This window comes from Oratosquilla oratoria, chromosome 30, assembly GCF_046742065.1.
Source record: "Oratosquilla oratoria isolate Oo_2021 chromosome 30, ASM4674206v1, whole genome shotgun sequence".
NCBI lineage: Eukaryota > Metazoa > Arthropoda > Malacostraca > Stomatopoda > Squillidae > Oratosquilla > Oratosquilla oratoria.
Window position 1 is genome coordinate 29,982,857 of NC_134806.1, and position 21,947 is coordinate 30,004,803.

A 21,947-nucleotide genomic window follows, 5' to 3' on the forward strand; every position below is an offset into this window, starting at 1 on the left:
GAGAAAGTTGAAGATAAATGTGGGTAAAAGTAAGGTGTTGAGGTGTACATGGGGAGAGGATGGCAGTAAGTTGGAAATGAGTCTTAAAGAAGAGAAGCTGGAGAAAGTAAATAGTTTTAAATATTTTGGGTACTTGGGATGGCATGTGGCAGGAAATGGACAAGTTGGGGTTGGAGGTACACTGTAGATTGAGGGATTGAAAAGTGTAATGAGAAATAGGCATCTGGGAATGACTGCACAGAGATTATATGAGGGGGTGATAGTGCCTACAACACTGTACAGGGCAGAGACTTGGAATTAAATTCTTCAATATGAGACAAATTCTTGCATGCAGCATTGTATACCTGAAGTACGATGATTGATGCATCACAATACTCACGTTATAAAATATAAAGTCACTGCTGTATTACTCATTCTCTTTCACAGAGTAATAATAAACACAGAAAATGTGATCAAGCCAGTTCATAGTTCACAGAATTTGGGGGTCACACAGCTACAACTAAAAAACAAATATAATCAAGACATCGACACCAACATCCTCATCTACCCACTCGTACCTCATGATGCCTACATATGCAGACAGGAATAATTTAAATGTGTTTAAGATGAAGTGTCTGAGAAGTAAGACAGATTATTGGGATGGTTTGGACACATGGAAACAATGAATGAAGATTAGCAAAAGAGGTGCAGAAAGCAGAGATGGATGGAGTGAACTTGAGGGGATGACTGAAGATAAGATGGATAGATGGGGAGAAAGGGACTATGAGAAAGAGGGGAATGTCTGTTAAGCAAATAAGGGAAAGGGTAGGAGATAGGGGTGAGTGGAGGGTGGTTGTGTATAGATGATATATTGATGCAACCCAAAGGGATTTCTCCCCATCTTCTCTCTTTTCCACATGAGAGGAAGGGGAGAGGGAGTTGCTGTGTAAGTGTAGCAGCCCTGCTGTGGATGTGTTGTGTCTTGCTGCACTGCCTCTGACTTAACCACACCACTTATGGGCGATACAAAGACTTTTGTTATACATATGTGCACACTGAGAAAAGCCAGATAAATCCATTGGACAAAAACAGAAAATTAATACAAAGTTGCTCTGAACAAAGTACACAGCTTTTATCAGTCATATAACTTTATCATCAAAATGATTCCCACTCTCCATCCATACTACCTCTTACAATTCAACTTAAATGTGTTAACATTAACTCACCTCCATTATACGGCATCCTTCTTCATTATTGGAGTGCACTAAGGGGTCACCTTCCAATGAGCCAAACAGACGCATTCCTTTTTTGTTTTTTTGCTTACAAAAGTAATTCCTCTCTTCAAATTTGAAATAGTATTTATGTATTAAACCATCTTTCTGCAAATTAAAATTATAAATGTTAAAACTAGTTTTTGTCTGACACACCAGCACAGGCTTGAAAATGCAGCAGCTGACACATCAATCAAGCACATATTTACACTGTTCAGTTCTGTGGTGGGGGGAAAAGAATGCTGCCACCAAGTATTCCCACTTGGATCATAAGAGGTGAGAAAAAACAGTCGGGGATTGGGACCAGGCATCCTTCTCCCTGTAGCCCCACAGGGGATATTCCTAAAATAAAGTAAAGGCATAAGAGGGTCTAGTAGTTTTCCAACCAGTACCCTAAGGTTTGGGTCTTTTAATGTGCATGGATGTGGTACAAATGAGAGTAAAAGGGAAGAGATAGGTAGTATGTTTGTGAGAAGAAAGATGGATGTGTTGGCTTTGAGTGAAACTAAGTTGAGAGGGAAGGGCGAGTGTGAGTTTGGGAGTGCAGTTGGGAGATTCTCAGGAGTGAAGAGAGGGCAAGGGAGAGAAGGGGTGGCTATACTAGTAAGTGAAGAGATATGTAAACGTGTAGTGGAGTGGAAGGAGGTTTCTTCAAGGTTAATGTGGATGAAGGTGAAACTGGGAAAGGAAATGTGTGTTTTTGCAAGTGCATATGGACCTGGTAGTGAGAAGAGTGTAGAGGAAAGGGAGGCTTTTTGGATAGATTTAAATGAGTGCATAGAGGAATTAGGGAGGAACGTCAATGTATAGTATTGGGAGACCTTAATGCTAGGGTAGGAAATGAACCAATCGAGTGGTTGGGAAATGTGGAGTTCCAGAAAAGAATCGTTGTGAAAAGTTGATGGTGGAGATATGTCTAGAAAGAGAGATGATAGCAAATACAGTGTTTCGGAAGAAAGTCAAGCATAAGTACACATGGGAGAGGGTGGTGGATGGAAGGGTGGTAGAGCGTCAATGGACTATGTAGTGGTAGAAAGGAGTATAATAGAAAGAGTTAAGGATGTACATGTTCTAAGGGGGGAGAGTGAAGGAATATCTGATCATTTTTGGTGGAAGGTAAGTTGAGAGTGGAGGATAGATGGAGAAAGAGGGAAAAGGAAAAAAGGTAGGGAGGTTTTATATTTAATATATCTAGACTTTGCAAAAGCTTTTGATACCGTCCCACACGAAAGACTACTTACTAAATTAGCTTTACACAGAATAAGTGATGGCCTATTAGGTTGGACTAGTAATTGGTTGAACGGTCGAAAACAGAGAGTTGTTTTAAATGGAAAAACTTCTAGATGGAAAATTTTTACAAGTGGAGTTCCTCAGGGTTCCGTTCTTGGGCCACTTCTATTCATAGTATATATAAATGATATAGACCATGGACTAAAATCTACTGTTTCCAAATTTGCTGATGATACAAAAATGTGCAGAGTGGCAAATGATCACTCAAACCAATTAGATATTCAAGAAGATTTAGATAAATTACAGCAATGGTCTGAGAAGTGGGTAATGAAATTTAACACAAGTAAATGCAAGGTAATGCACATAGGTAAAAATAACAGTAAGTACGATTACAAGTTATTTGGAAATTCGTTAACAAAAGTGGATAGTGAAAAAGATCTCGGCGTAATTATCAGTAACGACCTCAAATCATCCAAGCAGTGTATTTCAGCCTAGGAGAAAGCAAATAAGATTCTAGGACTGATTGCGCGATCTTTTGATTTCAAAAGTCCATCACTCATTAACAAGCTATATAAATTGTTAGTTCGTCCACATTTGGAATATGCTGTTTCCATATGGTCACCGAATCTCATTAAAGACATTGACAGACTAGAAAAAGTACAACGGCGAGCCACAAAACTGATTCCAAATATCAAAAATAAATCATACGAAAATCGACTAAAACATATGAATCTGTTTTCCCTAAAAAAGCGTAGACTCAGAGGTGACTTGATACAGGTCTTTAAAATTCTAAAGGGAATTGACAACATCAAAAGTGACAAAATTTTCACATTGAATGAGAATCAGAAAAGAAACAATGGTCTCAAACTGTCCGGAAATAGATTCAATTTGGAAGTAGGTAAAAACAATTTTGCCAACCGTGTAGTTAATGAATGGAATAAACTTCCTGCACAGGTAGTGCAATGTAGTTCAGTTCGAAGCTTTAAGAATCATTTAGATAAACACCTAAGCAAGATGCTGTAATGATTATAATCTATTTTATATTATTTAATTTTGTTTTGTTATCATTTGTCTGTCTGATTTTCATTTATTATTAGTTATATGTCAATTTATTATTATTTACTATTTACCTGTTTGTTTATTATTTAACTATACCTATGCATTTATTTATGTATTTTATTTGTTATTTACATTATTATAGTTTTTATTTATTGTTTTATTATTATTGTGATTTTTTTTTTGCATCCGACCTAGATATGGACCAAAAGGTCTCCTGTCGGCATGCTCCGCCTTTGTAATCCTTTGTGCTTAGGGTGAACTTTTTAAATGAGAAGGAAAAGGAGGAGTAGAAGAAGTTGAGAGAGGAGTGGGAGGGAGTGAAGGATAGAGTAGAACTAGGAGTGGAGGAGGAATGGGGATGGTTCAAGGAGGGAGTCACAAAGTGTGCAAAGATGGTGTGTGGAACAAGGATGGGAGGAAATAGAAGGAAGGGTAGTGAGTGGTGGGATGAGGAAACAAAGAAGGTTGTAGAAGAGAAGCGAGCTTTCACAGATTGGTTACAAAATAGGACAAGGGAGTCATATGAGAGGTACAAAGAAAAGAGAAGTAAAGCACAAGGTAAAGGAGGCAAAGAGGAGAGCAGATGTGAAATGGGGTAAGAGTATGACAGAAAATCTTGAAAGTAATAAAAAGATGTTTTGGAAAGAAATTAAGAGAGGAAGAGGAGGCAAATCAAGTAGAGAAGAAAAGGTAAAAGGTGCAGATGGAGAGATGATAATGGAAGAGAAGGCAGTAAGGGGAAGATGGGCAGAATATTTTGGGGAGTTACTGAATGTGAAGGAGGATAGGGAGGGAAAGATAGCTGCAGTGGGAAATGCTAAGAAAATGAGAGTGATGAGTGAGGAAAATGGAGGAGAAATAAGGAAGGATGAAGTGAAGGCAGTTGTTAAGATGATGAAAGCAGGTAAGGCACCTGGTCTGGATGGATGCCATGCAGAATGTCGAAAAAAGGTTATTTAATGTTTGCTGGAGAGAGGGTAGAGTGCCGGAGGACTGGAGGAGTGCCTGTATAGTTCAACTTTACAAGGGAAAAGGGGACAAGTGTGAATGTAGTAGTTTCAGAGGGATTAGCTTGTTAAGTGTAGTTGGGAAGGCTTATGGGAGGATCTTGATCGAGAGGATTAGGAGAGGAACAGAGGGAGTAATTGTTGAGGAACAGTGTGGATTTAGGATGGGTAAAGGTTGTGTAGATCAGATTTTTGTGGTACGACAGATATGTGAGAAAGCTATAGGAAAGGGGAAGGATGTTTTTGGGGCCTTTATGGACCTGGAAAAGGCTTAAAACAGGGTAGAAAGAAAGGCACTGTGGGAGGTTTTGCGGATATACGGGATAGGAGGAAAGCTTCTGAGAGCTGTCAAGAGTTTTTACGAGAGTAGTAGAGCTTGTGTTAGGATTAGAAATGGAGAGAGTGAGTGGTTCGAGGTAAAGGTGGGACTTCGTCAAGGATGCGTTATGTCGCCCTGGCTGTTCAACTTATACATGGATGGGGTAGTGCGAGAGGTAAATGCAAGGGATTGGAGATGGTTAAAGAAAATGAAGAAAAGTGGGAGGTGAGCCAGCTGTTGTTTGCGGACGACACTGTACTTGTGGCATGATCGGAGGAGGAATTGAGGAAGTTGGTGACAGAGTTTGGGAGAGTGTGTGGTAGAAGAAAGCTGAAGATAAATTTGGGTAAAAGTAAGGCGATGAGATGTACAAGGGGTGAAAGTGGCAGTAGTCTGGAAGTGAGCATTAAGGTAAAGCAACTGGAGGAAGTGGATAGTTTTAGATACTTGGGTGCAAATGTGGCAGGAAAAGGTGGAGTGGAGGTGGAGGTACAATGTAGATTAAGAGAAGCGAGTAAATGCCTTGGTGGATTAAAAAGTGTAATGAGGAGTAGACATTTGGGAATGGATGCTAAGAGGAGATATGAAGGAGTGATTGTGCCAAAAGCACTGTATGGGGCAGAAACATGGAACATAAGAGAGGAAGAGAGAAGGAGTTTGAATGTGTTTGAGATGAGGTGTCTGAGAAGTATGATGGGGGTTACTAGGCTGGATAGAGTGAGAAATGAGGAGGTGAGGAGAACAGGGGTGGAAAGGGGGTTGGGAGATAGGGTTGATGAAAGAGTATTAGGATGGTTTGGACACATGGAAAGAATGAGTGAAGAAAGACTAGTAAAAGAGGTATGGAAGGCCGATGTGGAGGGAGTAAACATGCGGGGACGTCCTAGGATGAGGTGGATGGATGGGGTGGAGGGGGCTTTGGGGAAGAGGGGAATGTCTGTTGAGGAAGGACAGGAGAGGACAGAAGAGAGGGGTGAATGGAGAACAGTTATATATGGATGATGTTGTGATCCATGAGGTGGAATGGGTGGGGGATGGGGGTGAGGTAGTATGTGCGAGCAAATTTTGATACAGCCCGAAGGGATTTCTCCCCGTCTTCTCTTTTATGCATGGGGGGATGGAGAGGGGGGTCGCCGATTTAATGAAGCGGCCTTGCTGTGGATGTGCTGTGTCTTGGAACACTGCTTCTGACCCAGGGCAGTGGACAAGGTGCAGGGATGACCCATCATCCAAGAGGTGCTAAGATAAGTGGGGGGGGTGGAGGGGGGTGGAGTGTATTCAGGGATGGAATGGGTGGGAATGATTTTATGCCTTTTCCTTTTTTGGCTACCTGCCTTGTAAGGGGGAAAAAGCCTTGGTATACGTATGTATGTATGTACTTATATTGTATTATTATTAAGCTTACAGAGCATGGTTCCCAACCAAGAAAACACTTTAAAAAATATATAAAGTATACAGAATAATAATAGGATGCACCAAAACCATCCCAATAGAACATAAGAATGAGACTACATGAGACCATAAGGCCTACACAAGGCAGTTCCATGCCCATTACCATCTATCATCCCTATCCGTAGTTATCTAATCTTCCCCATGAATGGGATGGAAAGACGGATTAAGAGGGGCCTTGAATACAAGGGGAATGTCTGTTCAACCGGGAAGGGTAAAGGCAAGAGATAGTTGTGACAGGAGAACAGTTGTGAATGGCCCAAACTGACCCAGCCCAAAAGGACTTTTTCCTGTCTAATCTGTATTTTTGTGATTGGATGAGGGGGGAGGGTCACTGTGCAATGAAGTAGTGGGGGTAAATCAGCTTTGGCTGTCAGGCCCTGCTATGGATGCGCCATCTTGTTGAATTGCTGTCAGGCCCTGCTATGGATGTGCCATCTTGCTGAATTGCTTCTGACCTGGGTTGGGTAGGGAACAGGGAGTGGCCCTTCATTCACAGGGAGCTAGGACAAAGGGGAAAAACAAATGGGCAATGCATGCCTCATCTAGCTACTTCCTTTGTAGAATGGAAAGAGCCTTTTTGTATATGTATATATGCCTAGGTGGAGGGGAGTGGGTGGAGGGGAGTGGGTGGAGGGGAGTGAAATATATAGGAAATGGAATGGGTGGGAGTGGTTTCTATGCCTTTTTCTTTTTGGCTACCTCCCTTGTAAGGGGGAAAAAGCCTTTGGTATATGTATGTATGGTGCCACAGTGACCAGCTACGGTCCTTGAACCTCCCCGTAGAACACTTGGGGTAGAAAGGTTGGACTAATGTACATGCTACATTAGTATGAGACTGGGAACAATAGATACCTACATGTATTGGTCTTCCAAGATTAACATCAAAAGAAACTCCCTACTGCATTTCTTCAAAGCCTCTCAATATCTTCACCTCCATCTGCAGGTGCAGCTCTGTAGGACTTGCAATCAATCTCTGGACTGGGTTCAAGACCTATCAAATTCAAATGTATTTCTTCCACCTTTTCATAAAAGAAGAGCTGATAACCAGTAACTGCTCCCCTCCTACTACTACAATAAGCCAGTGATACAGAAACCATTCCACACAGACATCAGTCCAACATTTCTACCCACAGAAATCTTCCCATAGAGACCTAGGGGAGGACTGAGGGAGATTTACCCAATGTGGGCTTCCAGCTTGAGGTAGCAATTATCATCATTATTAGCCATTATCTGCAAATGATGGCAGGGCATGGGTAAGGAGCATCCTCATCCAATTAACTCCCACCACATTTATTCCTTTCACTCCTTCCTGCTTAAACCATGTGAAAAATGCTTATTTCTTTCCCAGCAATGCTTCCTCTTTATACCCTGTGCAACCTTCACATGAAACAAACCCATTCATTCTTCTCCAAATCACTCTATCACTCTTCCACATTTATGTTTGCTCCACATCCTGACCACAAATCCTTGTAAGTTCATTACCCCAACTGCCCACCTCTTCCTTGATCTAACCCTTGCTTTCATTCTTGGTATCACCAATCTCTACTTCCTTCAAAGATATCTACTCTCACCCATTCTAGTAACTGAAGTACCTTGTGCCACTGCAGGATGCACTGGTTCTTGATAAGTGTAGAAGGGTCTGCAGATAATGGCCTTTCTGAGCTGATGCGTTGGATATAGGGTGGATAAATAAAAAAGAGTGCCCTGATTACTCCAGCACGCAGCCCTCGCCTTTTGCGCATGTTCCATTTGTCCAAGGATTCTGGTAAGTCATACCGCCACTGAAAGTACCTGCATACAAATCAATGACTAAGGATCTTGGCCTCACTCAAGAGAAGACATACATATACATTTACATATACCAATTTGCAAGACATTCTTACCTTTCATAGAGGTTCAACCAGAAATGTGCTGATGCCACAACAATATACGTTGTTTTACATATGGATGCAAACCTTCCTATATCCTCTGGTCGTAAATGTTTACTGAAAAGAATATGAAATCTCATCTAATAGCCATCATGTCCTTACATATGACAGCAACTTTTGAGAAATAAGAGTAAAACAATATAAAGTAATATCACTTCATATTTTGTTACTCTGTATGGGGTATTGTCTGCATAATTATTCAGTCAATTTCTCAGGGGCTTTAGTAACATCCCTATGGACAAGTCATGCAGCATTTTTTTTTTTTTTTTTTTTTTTTAATTCAGATCAGTCTCCACTCAAAAATGAATGCAGATCACTTAACATTTACAATCCCTCTTTTCCTGTCCCCAATGGATCTCTCTTTCCACATCTACGACTTCACCTTTAAGGTGTGAAACTATTTCCAAGGATACAAGTGATAGTTAATATTAATTAAATATTAATAATTAATGCTTTGTGAATACCACTTGATTTCACTAGCCACATCCTTCTGCCCCTCTTTCTCAGTTTACATCATCCTAGCATAACTTGATCTATCCTTTACATTAAGGGAGCATCACCAGCAATCATTTGAAAATTTCTGGTACACAAGCGAATTTTAGGTAAACATTTAAAAAAAATCTCTACAATGGTGGCAACACTCATACAAAGTTATACAGCTGTATTTCATTTCTATTTTTTAATACAGAATAAAATAGATCAACTATTGCCAACCTCTGGTAACCCCACTGCATAAAAAACATTCTGTAAATTTAAATAGCGTCAGCATTTCTATAGCTATTTCATTTTTTGCTTAAGAATTCTGATTATGGAGATATTTGGTAATTCCTCCCACCAACATACCCCACAAAGACAGTGGACAGGGCACCAATACTCTTGAAAAGGTCAAAGGAAGGTGACACCATTCCTGGCGCTCTCACCATATGCAACAATTTTGATTCCTTGCCCTGTATTGTTGCTGGGATCATGGAAAAATTAACAAGAAACAAAAGAGTGAAGCAGCAGAATATAGAGAGGGCTTGTGAGTACCTGAAATAGAAACAAGGAAAAAGAAAGAGGTGAAAAGCAGCACAGCTGTACCAAGCACTCCACAAGCATCTACTAGCCATGACCACCTTACACCTCCACCCACACAACACCACTCACCCTCACCTCACACATCAGCAAAAGAGAGGAAATTGGAGACTTGCTATACATCGCAACCATCAAACAAATGGTCGTGAAAATTTAAATCCCCATCCTGTAAAGTTTATGTTTTTGTTCTCTCTGTTGTAATATCATCAGTTGTTCTTTATGGATTTTTGTCATTTTTGTTTCATTTGAAAGAAAACATCATGCTCTTTATTTTCTACAGTAAAAAATATATATATATTTTTTTATGAAACCTGAATTTTGCAGCCTTTTTGAATTATTCAGAGAAACAAATTAATAAAAAATCAGAGGTATTAGTTTGATAAAATGTATTCAATAGTTTTTGTTTTCCAGACTCTAAGCTTTCATTTCATACCAAGCTCAATGATGTGGAAGGATTTTCCACTAAGTAATTAGAGCTTCACTATAGCTCACTATATCTTCATTAACCACTTCCATACGGTGACGACTACGTAGGCGTCATGAGGAGCAAGTGGGTACGCGATGATGCCGACGTCGGCGTCTTGATTATATTTATTGTAGTCGTACCTACGTAACCTCCATTCTCTCTAAACTGGCTTCATCATATTTTCTATGGTTATCAAAATTCACGGGTGAAAGAGAACGAACGATTGAGCACCGACTTTATTTTTGACAATGTGATTATTATGACGCAACATCGTACGTCGGGCAGCTAATGCTGCCAGACGTGCGATGTGCCCCGGAGTGAAGAGGTTAAAACTTCACTACGCCTGAGGAACACAATACCCTGAGGAATTATACACTAATGTAAGGAGTAATTGTACCTAAGTTCATTAAATATATATTTTAAAAATTAAATTTCATCTACTCTATAAAGCGATGCGACACTCCCTTAAAGGAGAGTCGCCAGCGATATTTTGAAAAATTCTGGTACATGAGCAAATTTTTGGTAAACATTTCAAAGGAATCTCTATGATGGTGGCAACACTCAAAGTTATACAGCTGTATTTCATTTTTATTTTTTTATACATCATAAAATAGGTAAAATATTGGCAACCTCTGGCAAGCCCATTGCATAAAAAAGCATTCTGTATAATGAAATAGCATCAACATTTCTATAGCTATTTCATTTTTTGCTACAGAATTCTGTTTATGGAGATATATGGCAATTCCTCCCACCAGCATACCCCACAAAGACAGTGGACAGGGCACCAGTACTCTTGAAAAGGTCAAAGGAAGGTGACATCGCTCCTGGCACTCTCACCGTACACAACAAATTTGATTCCTCGCCCTGTATTGTTGCTGGGATCATGGAAAAATTAACAAGAAACAAGAGAGTGAAGCAGCAGAACATAGAGAGGGCCCGTGAGTGCCTGAAATAGACACAAGAAGGAAAAAGCAAGAAAGAGGAGAAAAGCAGCAAACCTGCACCCAGCACTTCAGAAGCATTTACTAGCCACGCCCACATTACACCTCCTCCACCCACGCCACACCACTCACCCTCACCTCACACCTCATCAGCAAAGAAGAGGAAATTGGAGATTTGCTATACATCGCAACCATCAAACAAATGGTCACGAAAATTTAAATCCCCCATCCTGTAAATTTTATGTTTTTGTTCTTTCTGTTGTAAAATCTTCGGTTGTTCTTTATAGATTTTTGTCATTTTTGTTTCATTTGAAAGTAAACATCATGCTCTTTATTTTCTACAGTAAAGAATAAAAGAAATTTTAATTTTCTTATTTTTTCTATTTATGAAACCTGAATTTTGCAGCCTTTTTTAATCATTCAGAGAAACAAATTAATAAAAAATCAGAGGTATTAGTTTGAAAAAATGTATTCAAGATTTGTTCCCCAGACTCTAAGCTTTCATTTCATACCAAGCAGAATGATGTGGAAGGATTTTCCATTAAGTAATTAGAGCTTCAATAGAGCTCACTTTACCTTCATTAAATATTCACTATGCCTTACATATACATGGGAGGAACACAATATCCTGAGGAATTATACACTAATGTAAGGGGCATTTATACCAATATTCATTAAACACATTTGAAAAAAAAAAAAATCACCTACTCTATAAAGTGATGCGACACTCCCTTAACATTCTTCTTTCTACACTGTCACTTAGAAACAATATCATTCTTCTGAACAGAACCAAGCCACACATACCATTCTCACAGCCAATACAGCTTCAGAAATTATCATTCTACTGGCATGTTGCTCACAAATCTAACCCAGCATATCCTGAATGGGGAAATTGTGCCAATGGATAAAATACCAATGGATAAAATAGGATGCGCAGCTGAGGCATTTGATAGTCCTAAGATGTAGAAGAATGAGATGGATGGACAGAGTAAAGGGAGAACTACACATTAATTGTAGATGCTGGGCCCTGCTCTGGAAGTGCTGTGTCTTGCTACAATGCCTTTGATCTGATTAGTGTTGTGGTGGGGGACAATGATGACCCTTTATCTAAAAAGTGCTACAATGGGATGGGCCATGAATGGGTTTTAGTTGAGTGTAAGATGGGTGTATAATTTTCACTAAGCCAACCCACTTATATTGGGAAAAAAAGGTCCTTTGGTATGCACCAATATGAAGACAATACACATCAGCAACAGAAACAGTCTCACACTAAATGTTTCTTCCCAGATAAGGCTATGATCAAAATGTAGTATAATATATATATCTATATCATATATATATATATATATATATATATATATATCTATATCATATATATATATATATCTATATCATATATATATATATATCTATATCATATACATATACATATACATATACATATACATATACATATAATACTAATAATACTAATAATACTAATAATACTAATAATACTAATATAAATACTAATAAAAATACTAATACAAACACTAATAAAAATACAAATAAAAATACTAATAAAAATATGATGATGAATAATACATCTGGATCTCTTGATCCAACCCTCACCAACCACCACTTGTGCAGGCATTTGGGCCCAGTACATTTGGCCCAGGACCTAAAACACCACCAATTCCCATAGTGGATTTATGTCCTGGGCCCAAATGTCCACACAAGTGGTGGTTGGTGAGTATTGGATTAAGAGACCTAGGTATAATAATAATTACTATTGTTGTTGTCTCAAGTTTTACCAAGTGGAAAACCCACAACCCCAGAGTGGCTGGCAATAGTCCTTGGGCCCTCCCACAGATCTCTAGGAAGAACCTTTGGACTGTTACCTGAACTGTATTGATATGGGTTCATTTCTGTGCCCAGTTGAAAGTAGAAAGTAGTAGGATGGAAGCAGTCACCAGCTGTCAGCTCCCCTTATGTGAAAAGGCATAACAAATACAGTTGAAATTAATGGAGATACTGGGCCCAGTCTAGAGAGAGTGTCAGACCCTCAGAGCTGTACCTCCTTTTGAAAGTGAAGGGGTTGACAGATTTCGAAAATGTTCATCTTGCTGGACCACTACAAGCAGGTACTCATCACTGATCCAAAACACTGGTCATCATCTTATGAAACACTCACGCTAATGTATTCTGGGAACCTACTGAATGCTTTGTCTATGTCTATAGCTACTAGTATTGTTCTCTGTAGTGGTATTTTTTTTTTGTTTAATCAATTTCTGATATGCTGGGTTAGATTTATGATCAATGCACTAATGGAATGACCTTTTCTAAAGCTTTGTGAACTTGATGAGAGGCATTTATGGTTTGATTTTGCTGAAAATCAATTTCTCTATCAGTGTGAAAATGGTGGGAAGAAATGTGATAAACCTATATGATTTATAAGATTGTAACTAATTTGGTAATATGTTTAGTTTCAAATAGGGATTGTGTGACCTTTTCCAGAACCCTCTATATATAACACCACCTCTTATATGAGCAACAAAAGATAGTGAAAAATATAGATGCTCTTTTACAAAATATAACATACCTAATCGAGAACCATACATCAACGGGATATTCAACACCTCCTTCTTCCTCTGCTTCATCCTCCTGGTGTCTCTTCCTTCTACGACCTGTAATTAATAAATACTAACAGCCTTCACACATGAATACATTCAAAGCATTAAAACTTTTGACATAACATCTTCACTGAGCACCTGAATGTAAACCTAGGTCCCTTGATCCAACACTCACCAACCACCATTTATGTGGATGTCTGGGCCCAGGGCATAAACCCACTTAGGGAATTGACCCACGACATAAAACACCACCAATTCCATAAGTGGATTTATCCCCTGGGCCCAAACACTAGTACAAATGGTGGTTGGTGAGTGTTGGATTAAGAGACCTAGGTGTACTCCTCATACTGGTTTTTGACTAGCTCAGTGAGACCAGGGATGTAATTTTCCTGCAGCCTGTGGGGATGTTTATCCTTGCAACCTTCCATACCAAGTTTTGGAACTTGCTGTATTGGTCAGGCCTTTGTATCAAAGCACACATTCACATCATACATACATACATATACCAATAGCCATTTACTCCTTACAAGGTAGGTAGCCAAAAAACAAAGGCATAAAATCCACTCCCACCCATTCCATCCCCACATACTCCACTCCCATTCACCCTCCCCTTCCCTCTTATCTTGGCTCTTCCTGGATGATGGGTCATCCCTGCATCTTGCCCACGGTTCCAGAACAATTTCCCCCGGAGGACAATTGCCCCCTGGGACATGTTAATTTTACCCAAAACTTTATTTATAGAGTCAAAGAGTAAAAATACATTTAGTAGTAATTTCCCCAATGGACAATTGAAAAAAATACAAATGCACAGTTTATTTTGTTCAAAACTTTATAAAGTCAGAGTAAAAATACATTTAGTTGCAAAGAATTAAAATAAGCTTAGTTTTGTTTAAAAACTTTGATTATATGCAATTCCTCTTAAGTAATCAAAAATCTCTGTTGTTGTAATCGTTGACTAAATTGACTTCGTCTAAATGAAATTTTACATAAATCATTAACACTGAAATGTAAATCATGTAGAAGGGGAATGCTTAAAGATAGGAGCAGTCCTCTAAAACACGATCTAAAGTTGTAATGTGAAAAAATGCACGAGTACATATTCACTATTATGTAAATCTAAGTTTGAAAATTCAAACCTAAGATTTAGCCAAATTTATATATTAATCTATAATTTTGTTGGACATGGATATTGCTACAGAGAAAAAACAGCTAATCTTGGGTTAGATCAAACTACTGTTTGTCTGCACAACTCTTTTTCTTAATTAAGAAAACATATTTGCCATTAAAAATCCCATCTAACACATTTTTTAAGGCAATGAAATGCATCTTTCTAAGAAAAAAAGACCAGCGTGGGCGAGAATATAAAACCAAGGATTTTTATGTTTTGGGAATTCTTTGTAAAAAACACAAAGAAAATAAGAACAAAATTAGTCCTAAAAAGAAACACAGAAACACTTGAACATTTTATTTTTGATGCTATAGAAACACCTATTTTCATAGTAATCAATACAGATGGTTGGCCTGGATATAATAAGTTGAAATTAAAAACAGAGGGGTTAATCATTGTGTTGTTTTTCACAATAGGCATTTCATAGATCCAGAAAATACTAATAATCATATGATACTTTAGAAAGGCTTTAGCAGGAAGTCCTCAAATTTATCCCTAATAATGTAGGGTTTGAACAAGCTAAATTATGGTTATTAGCTTTTGAATATTTTTTAATTTAATCTACTTATAAGGAGTGTGCACTGCATAACTCTACAGACTAAACAAAGGCATCATAAAGTGTAAATTTAACTAGAGTTGGAGTCGGTATATTTTTACAGACTCCGACTCCACTTTTGTTAACAAATTTCCAAATAACTTGTAATCATACTTACTATTATTTTTATCTATGTTCATAACCTTGCATTTACTTGTTTTAAATTTCATTAGCCACTTTTCAGACCACTACTGTAGTTTATCTATATCCTCTTGAATATCTAATTGGTTTAAGTGGTCATTTGCCATTCCACACAGTTTTGTATCAGCAGATTTGGAGACAATAGATTTTAGTCCGTGGTCTATATCATTTATATATACTATGAATTGAAGTGGCCCTCTAGAAGTTTTGCCATTTACAACAACTCTCTGTTTTCAATTATTCAATTACTAGTCCAACTTAATAGGCTACCACTTATTCTGTGTGAAGCTAATTTAGTAAGTAGTCTTTCGTGAGGGACGGTATCAAAAGCTTTTGCAAAGTCTAGATATATTACACCTATATCGTTTATCATAATTTGAGATGACATCGTACACATAATTGTGTACACCAACAACAGAACTTATACTCAACAAGGGATTTATGGGAAAACCCCATTCCAGCCATGGCATTCCTCAGGAAGATGGGACTGCTTGGCCAGACAGTCATGGGAAAGTCATCATCATCATCATCCCTCTTATAAGGAAGGTTGCCAGCCAAGGCACTCGCCCACTTCCACCCAATGTTTCCTTCTCATCTTAGATCCTCATGGATGAAGGATCATTCCTGTCTTCTGGCAACTGCCTGGGTCAAATGCAATACACCAAGACACAGCACATCCACAGCAGGGCCATTTCATTTACACACTTACAAAATGAAATGAATAAGTTATTAACTTACCTTTCCTGTGCTGAACACTGATACTCGGACAATCATCTTCCTTTTCCTCAGGGCTTTGTAAATCATCATCCTCATAACTCTTCTCATACCACAACTTCTCATCTTCAAGACTCATGGTTTCAACTGAAAAAATAAATAAGTTACACAGATGAAGATTAAAATAATTCTCAATTGTTCATAGAAAAAAGAATACCGCCACCAAGTGTTCCGACTTGAGTTGTAAGATGCAACAAAAACAGGACAGGGATAGGACTATGAATCCTTCTCCCTGTAGCTCCACAATGGACATTCCTAAAAAAAAAAAAGCAAAGGCATAAGAAGGTCAGGGAGGAGCTTTCCAAATAGAACCCTAAGGTTTGGGTCTTTTAATGCGCATGGATGTGGTACAGATGAGAGTTAAAGTAAAGAGATAGGCATACATACATACATACATATACCAAGGCTTTTTTCCCCCTTACCAGGGGGGTAGCCAAAAAGGACAAGGCACAAAAACATTCCCACCCATTTCATCCCCAAAAACACTCCACACCCCTCCACCCTCCCTCCCATCTTAGCAGTATCAAATAATTCCGACAGTTGTCCCCGGACTCGAACCCAAGATTTGCACATGGTACAGGTACTCCTCGTTTAACGACAACTTGGAGTAACAACGGGCTTTATGACGTCGTTTAACGTAAATCTCCCGAAGTTACGACGTCGTGTACGATAATTAAGTTGGCTGAGGCAAATTTGTATGATGTTATAAATGAACTTGTACGGTGGATATTAGCTGTGAGGAAAAGTGTTCTGAAGCTTAGGTCTACATTACCATCCTGCAAGCTGCAAAAACTACCTGGGGTACAGTATATACCGGTAGTGGTAAATTTTTAGTTTCGACCATGGGCGCAATATAACAATAGAAAATTAATTATTAATTTTGTAAATTATAATGTATCAACATAATATGCAATTTTGTGAGCAGAAATGAAAAAAAAAATGCTAAAACAGATTTCGTAAGTAACGAAGTCGTGTCGGACGAATGGTACACCATGTTTGTTATGATAGATGCCGATGTCAAAGAAATGAAAGGATGATAAATTAATTCGTCTAACCTAAGCTAAACTAACCTAACCTGTGTTTGATAAATCATTACCTGCAAATTAAATGTCATCCGGCTCGTCCTCGTTGTCGTCATCGTGAGAGACGTTGGCAGACAACAAGATGGCGTCCCAAGCCTATGCTACCGACTTCGTTCATTAGCATATTTTCTTGTAGCAAGGTATTTTTTACTTTCATTTCCGCCCACAAAATTGCATATTACGTTGATACATTTTAATTTACAAAATTAATAATTAATTTTCTATTGCTATATTGCACCCATGGTCGAAACTAAAAAAATACCCCGGTATTCAATATGGAATGTCAGCATACGCGGATTTGGTCATATACGGTAATTTTAGGAACATAACCACCGTAAATAAACAGTAAATAAAGCTTTAATGTACTGTATAAAAGAGGGAAAATACACGAAAATAAAGATACATGTATTGCTCGACATTGTACATACAGTACATGTACGTATATGTATACACTATCTCTTAACGACCAATTCGGTTAACGACGTCGCGCTGGTCCCAATTGTCGTCATTAAACGAGGAGTACCTGTATGTCATAGCTCTACCAACTACGCTACCGAGACTATAAGATTCTTCAACCTCAGGGTTAATCTAACTCCCACAGGATTTGAGTTGACTGTGGGAGTCCTAATCTCAATTTTACAAAGAACCAAGCCCATTTGTAGCTAGTGGTTAAGCTGGTACATATCCTTGATTGACTTTCGTCATTGTAATATCTGAATAGAATCACCAGTGACGACAATGTCAATCAAATAATTCCAACAGTTGTCCCCAGACTCGAACCCAAGACTTGCACGTGGCATGTCATAGCTCTACCAACTACGCTACCAAGACTATAAGATTCTTCAACCTCGGGGTTAATCTAGCTCCCACAGATTAGGACGGCAGTTAGCAGTCAACTCAAATCCTGCGGGAGTTAGATTAACCCCGAGGTTGAAGAATCTTATAGTCTCAGTAGCATAGTTGCTAGAGCTATGACATGCCACGTGCAAGTCTCGGATTCAAGTCCGGGGACAACTGTCGGAATTATTTGATTGACATCGTCATCATTGGTGATTCTATTCAGATAGGCAGTATGTTTGTGGGAAGATGGATGTTTTGGCATTGAGTGAAACTAAGTTGAAAGGGAGGGGTTGGTTTGAGTTTGGGAGTGTAGTTGGGAGGGTCTCAGGAGTGAAGAGAGGATGAGTAAGCGAAGAAATAGATAAATGTGTGGTGGAGTGGAAGGAGGTTTCTTTATGGTTAATATGGATGAATGTGAAATTGGGAAGAGAAAAGTGGGTTTTTGAAAGTGCATATGGGCCTGGTAGTGAGAAGAGTGTAGAGGAAAGGGAGGCCTTTTGGATAGATTTAAATGAGTGGATAGAGGGTTTAGGGAGAAATGTCAATGTAGTGGTATTGGGATACCTTAATACTAGGGTAGGAAATGAACCAATAGACAGAGTGGCTGGAGAGCATGGTGATCCAGAAAAAAATTGTAGTAGAGAGCTGATGGTGGAGATTTGTCTAGAGCTGATGATAGCAAATACAGTGTTTAGGAAGAAAGTAAAGTATAAGTACACACGGGAGAGGGTGGTGGATGGAAGGGGGGTAGATAGGGCATTAATGGACTATATGGCAGTGGAAGGTGGAAGGTAAGTTGAGAGTAGAGGTTAGATAAAGAAAGAGGAAAAGGACAGAAGGTAGGGAGGTGCTTAAAGTAAACTGCTTAACCTCTTCACTCCGAGGCACATTGCACGTCTGGCAGCATTAGCTGCCCCACGTACGATGTTGCGTCATAATAATTGCATTATAAAAATAAAGTCAGTGCTCAATTGTTCATTCTCTTTCACCCGTGTATTTTTATAACCATAGAAAATTTATGAAGCCAGTTTAGAGAGAATGGAGATTACGTAGGTACGACTACAATAAATATAATCAAGATGCCGACATCGGCATCATCGAGTACCCACTTGCTCCTCATGCCTCCTACGTAGGCGTCACCGTATGGAAGTGGTTCAAACCCTCCCTTAAGCCTTTCCAATTACACTCATCAAACTGATCCCTCTAAAACTACTACATTTGTATTTGTCCCCTTTTCCTTTGTAAAGTGGAACTATACAGGCATTCCTCCAGCTCTCCAGCACCCTCTCCTATCCATATATTAAACAGCCTCACTGTCCAATCCACTATAACTATACCCCTTTTTTTCACATGACATCCATCCAACTCAGGTGCCTTACCAGTTCTTATAAATTTCAAAGCTCCTTGTGCCTCATCTTTTCCTATATCTCTTTCATTTTCCTCTCCCATAATAGTCATTTTCTTAGCTCCTCCCTCTGCCACAATGAATCCCTCCCTAACCTCTTCCACGTTCAATAACTCTCTAAAAAACTCTACCCATCTTCCCCCTTGCCTTCACTTCCATTAACATCTGTACATCCACACCTTTTACCTTTTCCTCCATATCTAATTCACTCTCCCTCACTAACTTCCTTCCAAAATATCTTTTTAACAAATACATAAAACATATTAATAATACTGGTAACTCACTCTTACCTTGTGTAACAATGCTGTTAAGAGATATTTTTTTCACCCGCAACCTATGGGCCCCACTTTGATTAGCAAAGTCAGCTAATTTCACATCTGTAAATGAAACAAATTATTACTGTAGAACAATATTAACAATGATGATACATAAAAAAATAAACTACATACATATACCAAAATTCTTTTTCCCCTTTATAAGGGAGATGGCCAGCCATGACTTGCACACACCCTTCACCAATCCCACACCCATTTTTTGTCCTTTGTGAACTCCTTGTGGATGAAATGCCATCTCTGTCCCCTGCCCATTAACTGGATCAGAAGCAATGCAGCAAGACATATCACTTCCTAGCAGGGCCCTTTTACCGAAGGCCCCTGCACTCCATCCATCTCATTTTTGGTCTTCACTCCAGATCCTAAACTCTGTATTTTTCCTCCAGTGAAAAGAATGGGTTACAGCAACTAAAAATAAATCATATTAAACCATCAAATATCAAATCATCCATTTCCTAACAAAAATTTATCATTCAACAATAAAGTAGCGACAATTATAAAAATACATCCCTATCTTTCGCTTAAAACTTTCTTACACAGAACAACTTTCTCAACAAACAGGGGACCAATATGCATTGAAATAGAATGAGGGTTGTAAACCTTCCTCCTTTTTTTACTGAATAATCATCTTCTACTGGTATTCTATTTTTTCATCCTTATTTGTCCCTCAGCACTTCTTTACAGTAATGTGCACAGACATTGCAAGGGGCAGGTGCTTTGGGCTGGAAATTGGGCACTTCTCTCTTTTGTATTATTCATATTTGGCAACTATCCAGGATAATACAAATAGGGTGGCCAGCCCCTTTCTACCGCACAGCTAGATTAAATAGCTCTACTACTGAAACTTGAACCCTTGGCTGTGCATTGCTTTACCACAAGACAAGGAACCAACCATCATGCTATGCATAGTCAAGGGTAGTCCCAGTGGTAGAGCTATTTAATTCAAGTCATAACTTCACACATTTGTCGGGTCTCCTGAATAAAGTTGGGGGAAAGCTGTTAAGGGAAGTCAAGAATTTTTATGAGAGTAACAGAGCCTGTGATAGAATTGAAAATGGAGAGAGCGAGTGGTTGAGATAAAGATAGGACTGCATCAGGGATGTATCATGTCACTGTGACTTTTCAATGTGTATATAGATGGGGTGATGTGGGAGGTAAAAGTGAGGGTAATGGGCAAAGGACTGGAGATGGTTAAAGGAAATGGAGAGAAGTGAGAGGTGAGCCAGTTGTTTGCTGATGACACTGCCTTATGACAGGATCAGAGGGGGCTTAAAGGAGTTGATGACAGAGTTTGGGAAGATATGTGATACAAGAAATTTGAAAATAAATGTGAGTAATAGCAAGGTGATGAGATGTACAAGGGGAGAGGTTGGCAGTGAGATGGAAAAAAGTTTTAATGGAGAGAGGCTGGAGGAAGTGGATAGCTTTAGGTATTTGGGATCACATGTGGCAGAAAAGGGAGTGGAGGTAGAGGTAAATTGTAGATTGAGAGAAGCAAGTAACTGCCTTGGGGGATTAAAAAGTGTCATGAGAAATAGGCGCCTGGGAATGGATGCAAAGAGGAGATTGTATGAAGGGGTGTTTGTGTTGATGACTTTGTACATAGCATTTAAGAGAGGCAGAAAAGTTTGAATGTGTTTGAGATGAAGTGTCTGAGAAGTATGGTGGGAGTTACTATGTTGGATTGAGTGAAAAGCATGGAGGTGAGGAGGAGGGTGGGAGTGGAAAAGGAGATAACAGATAGGGATGATGAAAGAGTATTGGGATGGTTTGGACACATGGAAAGGAGTCAAGGATTAGTAAAAGAGGTGTGGAAGGCAGAGGTGGATGGAGTGAACTTGAGGGGATGACTGAGGATGAGATGGATGGATAGAGTGAAGGGGGAGTTAAGATGGGAATGTCTATTGAATAAGGAAGGGAGGAGGCAGGAGATAGTTTGAAAAATATGTACAGTTGACCGACAACATATAAATATGGCACTCACTTGTGTGTTAATCATATGAAAGATACTAGCATAAACAAACTTTTTTTTTTCACTGATTCTAAAAGCCAAAGCTTATGCCTTCATTTTTCTCATCTATACATTGTTTTCAATTTTGATACTCCAGGGGTCAAGACCTCAAATTTTTGCTAAAGTGGGATTTTTTTTTCAACCTAGAGTTCTAAAACTCTGGTACAGTAGAACATCTACTTACGATTGCCTAAACATACAAATTTTCCAACATACGATGTGAAATTCGACCTAATATTTGACTCTACACCCAAAGTAATT

The 21,947-nt window shown here is 38.9% G+C and overlaps 1 protein-coding gene across 5 annotated transcripts in view; it reads right to left on the minus strand.

Moving 5' to 3' along the window:
* The window catches only part of fsd (transmembrane protein fates-shifted), a 52,256-nt gene that overhangs the window by 12,062 nt on the left and 18,247 nt on the right, over nucleotides 1-21,947 (minus strand). For 4 of the 5 annotated variants that reach the window (XM_076212729.1, XM_076212732.1, XM_076212731.1 and 1 more), the window contains 6 exons: nucleotides 19,634-19,720; nucleotides 15,981-16,103; nucleotides 13,308-13,392; nucleotides 8,201-8,302; nucleotides 7,889-8,108; nucleotides 1,206-1,358 (listed from right to left, as the gene is read on the minus strand). In XM_076212729.1, coding sequence (XP_076068844.1) covers nucleotides 1,206-1,358; nucleotides 7,889-8,108; nucleotides 8,201-8,302; nucleotides 13,308-13,392; nucleotides 15,981-16,103; nucleotides 19,634-19,720 — 770 coding nt within the window. The remainder of the gene's footprint in view (nucleotides 1-1,205; nucleotides 1,359-7,888; nucleotides 8,109-8,200; nucleotides 8,303-13,307; nucleotides 13,393-15,980; nucleotides 16,104-19,633; nucleotides 19,721-21,947) is intronic. The other variant, XM_076212730.1, reaches the window with a different exon arrangement.